The 8220-nt window shown below is 41.0% G+C and overlaps 1 protein-coding gene across 1 annotated transcript in view; it reads left to right on the forward strand.

Annotated features, from left to right (window-relative positions):
• Positions 1 to 8014, forward strand: part of LOC141101532 (uncharacterized) — a 29654-nt gene extending 21640 nt beyond the window's left edge. The window contains exon 2 of the mRNA XM_073590656.1: positions 6272 to 8014. Within this exon, the coding sequence (XP_073446757.1) occupies positions 6272 to 7413 (1142 nt within the window). The 3' untranslated portion in view covers positions 7414 to 8014. The remainder of the gene's footprint in view (positions 1 to 6271) is intronic.
• The last annotated feature ends 206 nt before the right edge of the window (positions 8015 to 8220 follow it).

Here is an 8220-nt window from a genome sequence, read left to right on the forward strand (position 1 = left end):
GGCCGGTGGGGATGGAGGCAGTGACCGACTCTGGCCACATCTGTCTCTAGAGCCGTAGTAGGAGATGAAGATGTCGTCCTCATCATGAAGGAGTTATTTCTCATGTCGCGTGTAATGAATATCTCCTGCAGTATTGCTAATGCCGATTCCAGGGTCGGTAATGAGACGAGAATTAGCGTTATGGAAGATGAGTCTATGAGGAACGTGTTCAGCTGCCGACTCCGAGGAGGAAACTGCTTGTTGTCTGTGGCCTAAATATATAGGTTTTATTAGTAGATGTCAGGGAAGAAAACTAAACCCTGTAAGATAATAAATCTCCTCATATGTTTCCCTTATTATCTCCAGTAATTGTATTATTACACAGGATTCTTATGATGTTACATCGGATCATCTTCTTCTCATTCAGGTCTCTACAATATCGGATCCTCTCAGTGAAGATCTTCTACAAAAGAAAATTTTCCTGATTTACCCATCAAGGATGGATATGGACAGAGACAAGATGGCGGAGAGGATGTTACACCTCACCCTAGAGATCCTCTTCCGTCTCACTGGAGAGGTGAGAGATTCTGATGACGTCACATTACATCATTCTTATCTATGGGAATAACAGATGGACAGAACTGGAGAGGTGAGGACTCTGGGAATGTCTGTAGTGAGATTTATTAATGTGTCTCTCCATAACCAGGATTACACAGTGGTGAAGAAGACCTCTAGTGGTCGCTGTCAGGACCCTGTATCTGAGGGATGTGGCAGACCCCTGAGCCCAATCACAGTGCCTCCACCTCACCCCCTGATCCATGAGGACATCAATGACCAGAAGATCCTAGAACTCATCTACAAGATGATTGAGCTGCTGACTGGAGAGGTGACACTGCTGGGAATGCTGGGACATTATACAGTAACACTATGAAGGGATCGGGGGATGACGGTATCATTGTATGTGTCAGGTTCCTATAAGGTGTCAGGATGTCGCTGTCTATTTCTCCATGGAGGAGTGGGAGTATTTAGAAGGACACAGAGATCTGTACAAGAACGTCATAATGGAGGTTCCCCAGCCCCTCACATCACCAGGTAATAGACAGGACTAAATACACACGGCCTATAATTATCTGTATGTAGAGAATGAATTCAGTCCCTGTATGTGTTTCCTCCAGATCTATCCAGTAAGAGGACAACACCAGAGAGATGTCCCCGTCCTCTTCTTCCACAGGACTGTAACCAAGAAGATCCCAGTGCTCCTCAGGATCATCAGGTAGATGGAGAGAAGGTGTCAGGAGATCTCCCCTATGATGTGTAGACGGCTGTGAAGGTCTTGTGCTCAGTCTTGTTTTATCCACCAGTATTATATGTTTTATACTTGTGTAATGAGAGCGGTGGAGATGGCAGGATTAGAGCTGATCATAGATGGGACTTCTCCATCTGTCGGTGACTTTTACAATATTTGTTTCAGGGTGAAGATCTGACCCATATTAATACTACAGAGACATATGTGAGGGGTGATGAGTGGTGTAAAGAGGAGATTCCCACATATGACTACCCAGGTGAGTAGTAACCACTAAATGCAGAGAAGTCACAGATTCCTCTCAGTCACCGGCTGTGGCTGCTTTATCGGTGGTGTAGTCCGGCTGTATTACCATGATCACCATTTTGCCTCTAGACCACAACATTCTCCTCCAACCAAAAATGTTCAAATGACTTTGGGCAGTGAAAGCCCTTTTCTATAGAACTTACAATCTGGAGGATCCACCTACTCCCTGGGATTAGTGTGAGGGTGATCCCTTAAAGCAAGATCTATATGATTGCTTGTACTGACCCAATATAGGCCAAGTGTGCGCTTAAAGAGTCACACCGAACACACAGTTAGATGTCTACTCCTTTCTCAGCAAAGGCTTGCACACAACTGAAGTTTATTCTCAAGACAGAGAGACAGGAAATGGGTGTCACACAATCTCCTGAGTAACCACTGTCAGTCTATGATAGGTCCATTCACCTTCACTTCCATATATGGTATCCAGTATCTCAGCTTCTGCATTCCAAGGATTCCTTCCAGGGTGTTGTCTGAAGACACAGACGCCATCTTGGTACAACATATCTGAAGTGACTTATATAAGGGTTAATAATTGATTTCATTAGCCATTCTCTCCTTCACATTAGGAGACGCTGACCGTTACCTGCCCAGATCTGTAACTATAAAGCCAAATGACAGCGTACGTAGAATGTGCTGACAAGATAGAAAATCACTTGAAGAAAGGTATTATGTGCTTTATGTGGTGCTCTGATTACATATTAATCTGTATTACATCCAGCAAAATGTCACCGGCGATGGTGGCGCCTGCGCAGTAGCATCTATAAGTAAGAGATTGAGGCTACTGCGCTGGCGCCGCTGATGACATTTTGCTGGATGTAATTTTTTTTCTAAGCCTCACAATAGCCACAATATTATAGGCATAATCAGCAATAATATCAATGCTATTATATGCATTATGTAATAATGTGGGGCGGGTCAGTGAGGGATCAGCGACCTGTCATAAGCCAATACAGAGGAATATGGAATCAGAGCACCACATAAAGCCCCGCCCACAGCCCCGCCCCAGAGCACGAGAATATCATTAACTGAAAACTACAAATACAGATTACACAACAACCACAAGACGGATTTCATCACCAGGTATCGATGTAATCAGTACAACGGCGCCGACCTGACAGTGTCTGTAGGTTACTGTGCACAATCCTGCTGACAGGTTCCCTTTAAGACATCTCAGCTCTGCACTATTATACACAGTTCTCTATAAATGTGTAATATTTCTCCATGAATCTCATCTGACAGAAAATATTGGACCTTACGATAGTTTAGATTGTGACGTCACCGAGCCCCATACTCTAATTACCCCAGAGAGGTTTCACCACTAGCTGCTCATTTATTACTGATGGAGACTGTGGAGTTTGATCATTTCAGTAGATGTTATTGTCTATAGTCACAGTGTTTGATTACAGTAGTGTCCAAAATCCTCTGATATAACCTCTTCCTGCAGCCAGTTTTGTGTTCCTAACAGGCCCCATTATTAATATCTGACGTGTGTCACTTTATGTGGTGGTAAATTATTCACAAAGGATAATAGAAAACAAATGGATCTTACAAATTATTTTCCAGTTTCGCACTATACCCTACATACGGTTGTACACTACTGTCTGGGCACATAGCAGTGTTCAGAAGGGAAGGAGCGCCATTTAGCTATTTGAATGCAGATCTAGCTGGAATAGTTTGCAGACACAATGTATTGGGAGCACTGTTCATGGTCACCTGGCAGCTCAAAAGATGTCCACCATGAACATGCTTGGCTCTATCTTCTCTGCTTTCCATATCCCAAGGATTGCCTTGCGCATCGCCCTTTAACACCATTCCATGGAATCTGGACTTACACTGGGACCCCTAGGCTTGGACCATGGTGTTACCTGCTATTCTGTGGTGTTAGATGGCGAGAAGAATAGTCAGGTAGCTGGGTCAGAACTAGAAGGACAGAATCAGAAGACACAAGAGTAGTCAGTAAACGGGCCACGGTCACAGCAGGAAACAAATACACAAGCCACAAGCTGAGCACAGAGGACTGAACCAGAGGAGAACAGCACTGTATCTGGCAGATTCCGGCCATGTGCTTTGCGCTTTAGTAGGGTGTGGTACTTTCCAATTGGCTGAAGTAGGGAGCAGATTACTCCAGCTGGACAGCAGGAACAGATCCCAGATGAGATTGGACACACCATATGCAGAAGCCCTAATATAACTAAATGACAGAAAACCAGAATAGTAGAAATCCCCATAAAGTGATTCCATTTTATAAATTAATTCACTGATGGTTATAATCTCTACACACGGGGTCAAAATTGTTGGTACCCCTCGTTTAATGACAGAAAAACCCACAATGGTCACAGAAATAACTTGAATCTGACAAAAGTAATAATAAATAAAAAAATCTATGAAAATGAACAAATGAAAGTCAGACATTGCTTTTCAGCCATGCTTCCACAGAATGTGTAAATCGCAGTGTGTCCACTAATTATCATCACAGGTGTCTACAATCCTGGAATCAGTGAGCGGCCTGTATAGAGGCTACAGATACTCACTGTGCTGTGTGGTGACATGGTGTGTATCACACTCAACATGGACGAGAGGAAGCGAAGGAAAGAGATGTCTCAGGAGATTAGAAGGAAAATTATAGACAAACATGTTACAGGTAAAAGTTATAAGACAATCTCCACGCAGCTTCATGTTTCTGTGACTAAAGTTGCAGATATTATTCAGAAATGTAATATCCATAGGACTGTACCCAACCTCCCTGGACGTGGCCGCAGGAGGAAAATTGATGACAAATCAAAGAGACAGATAATATGAATGGTAACAAAAGAGCCCAGAAAAACTTGTAAACAAATTAAAGGTGAACTTGAAGCTCAAGGAACATCAGTGTCAGATCACACCATCCGTCGTTGTATGAGCCAAAGTGGACTTCATGGGAGACGACCAAGGTGGACACCATTGTTGAAAAAAAATCAGACTGGAATTTGCTAAACTACATGTTGACAAGCTACAAAGCCTCTGGGAGAATGTCCTATGGACAGATGAGACAAAAATGGAACTTTCTGGCAAGGCACGTCAGCTCTATGTTCTCAGATGGAAAAATGAAGCATATCACAAAAAGAACACTGTCCCTACTGTGAAACATAGAGGAGGCTCTGTTATGTTATGGGGCTGCTTTGCTGCATCTGGCACAGGGTGTCTAGAATCTCCATCGTACAATGAAATCTCAAGACTATCAAGGGATTCTAGAGAGAAATGTGCTGCCCAATGTCAGATAGCTTGGTCTCAGTCGCAGGTCATACAGGATAATGACACACAATACACAGCTAAAAACATGCAAGAATGGCTAAGAGGAAAATATTGGACTATTCTGAAGTGGCCTTCTATGAGCCCTGACCTAAATCCTAATGAGCATCTTTGGAAAGAGCTGGAACATGCCGTCTGGAAAAGGCAACCTTCAAACACGAGACAACTGAAGTAGTTGCTCTTGAAGAGTGGGCCAAAATACCTGTCGAGAGGTGCAGAAGTCTCATTGACAGCTACAGGAATCATTTTATTTCAACAATTGCCTCCAAGGGTTGTGCAATAAAATATTTTAGTTAAGGGTACCATCATTTCTGTCCAGGCCTATTTCATGAGTTTTATTTATTTTAAATTCTGTGGAAGCATGGCTGAAAAGCAATGTCTGACTTTCAGTTGTTCATTTTCATAGATTTTTTAATTATTACTTTTATCAGATTAAAGTTATTTCTGTGACCATTGTGGGTTTCATTAAACAACGGGTACCAACAATTTTGACCACGTGTGTAGGAGGAGTGAATATTTTGACTCTACAGCAACTTTCCGGAAATTAACATGCAGTGGATGTTGGAGTGAAAATTACACATTTGCCATTTTCTTACCCAGAACATAGTGCCCAGATTGTGCTCCAGGAGACACACACCAAAAATTAAGTGGGTTCTTCTCACTATAATATTGCTAATTACAGGGATCCTAGATGTTGTTTGCGCACACTGCAAGACTCCGAAGTGAGAGCGGATTTTTCTGGATTGGTTTATAGAAACCTTGTTGCTTTTCAACAGCCTTTGAGCCACTAATAGTGTGGGAACCTCTGTTTTTCCCATTGACAGATGATGGACCTGAGTGGGGACTTGTTTTTTGTGAGATGAGAATTGGTATTATTTTCGTCTACATAACATTGATTCGTTTCTTTGTTCATTCTGCCTCCCAATTATCGAATACAAACAGTTGAACACCACACACTACTGGTTCATCCAACAAGGTTTTCTATTAGACTGTGAACAGTCATTGTCTTGGTAAATAATTAAAGTTTTTTTACATAGCTTGCCATTTTTATGGACAGTTTAAGTAGAAATGTTCAAAAATATGAAACTAAAGGATATTTTATTAATAAATAATTGTTTTTTATCTTAGCAGATGACTGTACCAGGAGATCAGAGGGACAGTTGACATCTTCAATTTTTAAATCTGATGATCTTGAGCTCCTACAAGATACAACTGAAGTGAATGCTGTTACTCCAGATATATCATCATCCATTCACAGCAAAGATCTGTCATCTGATCCTATGAAACAGGTCCCATATTCTGATTCATTACTGAGTAATAAGGGAAAGCAATGTCACAAAAGAGGCATTAAAAAACAAACCGCTCCTAAAGCAAAAAAGTCATTCTCATGTTCAGAATGTGGGAAATGTTTTACATGGAAATCAGATTTGGTTAATCGCCATAGAACTCACACAGGGGAGAAGCCTTTTTCCTGTTCAGAATGTGGGAAATGTTTTACACTGAAATCAAATTTGGTTAATCACCATAGAACTCACACAGGGGAGAAGCCTTTTTCCTGTTCAGAATGTGGGAAATGTTTTACGCTGAAATCAGATTTGGTTAATCACCATAGAACTCACACAGGGGAGAAGCCTTTTTCCTGTTCAGAATGTGGGAAATGTTTTATACAGAAATCACATTTTGTTACTCATCAGAGAACTCACACAGGGGAGAAGCCTTTTTCCTGTTCAGAATGTGGAAAATGTTTTAACCGGAAATCAGATCTGATTAATCACCATAGAACTCACACAGGGGAGAAGCCTTTTTCCTGTTCAGAATGTGGGAAATGTTTTATCCAGAAATCAGATTTGGTTAATCACCATAGAACTCACACAGGGGAGAAGCTTTTTTCCTGTTCAGAATGTGGGAAATGTTTTGCACTTAAATCACATTTTGTTAGACACCAGAGAACTCACACAGGGGAGAAGCCTTTTTCCTGTTCAGAATGTGGGAAATGTTTTAACCAGAAATCAGATCTGATTACTCACCATAGAACTCACACAGGGGAGAAGCCTTTTTCCTGTTCAGAATGTGGGAAATGTTTTATCCAGAAATCAGATTTGGTTAATCACCATAGAACTCACACAGGGGAGAAGCCTTTTTCCTGTTCAGAATGTGGGAAATGTTTTGCACTTAAATCACATTTTGTTAGACACCAGAGAACTCACACAGGGGAGAAGCCTTTTTCCTGTTCAGAATGTGGGAAATGTTTTAACTGGAAATCACAATTGGTTAATCACCATAAAACTCACACAAGGGAGAAGCCTTTTTCCTGTTCAGAATGTGGGAAATGTTTTAACCAGAAATCAGATTTGGTTAATCACCATAAAACTCACACAGGGGAGAAGCCTTTTTCATGTTCAGAATGTGGGAAATGTTTTTGCACTAAATCAGATTGTGTTAGGCACCAGAGAACTCACCAGGGGAGAAGCCTTTTTCATGTTCAGAATGTTGAACAATTTTTAACCAGAAAGGGAGTCTTGTTCCACACCAAATAACTCACAGAGGGGAGAAACTTCCTTTATGTTTAATGGAAAATAAATCTTGATCACATCAGAGAAGCCATTTTTCCTGTTCATAATGTGGGAAATGTATTAATAGAAATGGAATCTTACTACTAATAATAATCTTTCTTTTTATATAGCGCTAACCTATTCCGCAGCCCTTTACAGTTTGCACACATTATCATCACTGTCCCCAATGGGGCTCACAAATTAAATTCCCTAACAGTATGTCTTTGGAATGTGGGACGAAACCCAAGCAAACATGGGGAGAACATACAAACTCCTTGCAGATGTTGTCCTTGATAGGAGTTGAACCCAGGGACTAACACTGAGCCACCTCAACAGAGAACTTACACAGGGGAGAAGCCTTTTTCCTGTTCAGAATGTGGGAAATATTTTGAATGGAAAGCGCTTCTTGTTAGACATCAGAGCAGTTACACAGGGGAGAAGCCTTTTTCATTTTCTTAATGTAGTCAATATTTTACTTGGAAATCAGCTGTTAATAAACATCAGAAACGTCACATAGGGGAGAAGCCTTTTTTATGTTCATAATGTTGGAATAGTTTTAACCAAAATTAAATTTTCTTAAATGGGTTGTCTCTTGTCATTCCTCATGTTTGCTGAAAAAAGGATAAAACTAAACTTTATTAATTCCAAATGGAAAACTATACCCTTAATTCACCCCCTGAAGGTTAGTCAGAAGGTGACTAATAGAAAAAAAACATATACCCCACAATTCAGTATATAGGATGAGGTGATGTAAACACACTCACTCTCCAAGCCTCTTATTTCTACTGCTTT

The sequence above is a fragment of the Dendrobates tinctorius genome, unplaced genomic scaffold (assembly GCF_039654945.1).
Source record: "Dendrobates tinctorius isolate UK_male_01 unplaced genomic scaffold, ASM3965494v1 ptg000119l, whole genome shotgun sequence".
NCBI lineage: Eukaryota > Metazoa > Chordata > Amphibia > Anura > Dendrobatidae > Dendrobates > Dendrobates tinctorius.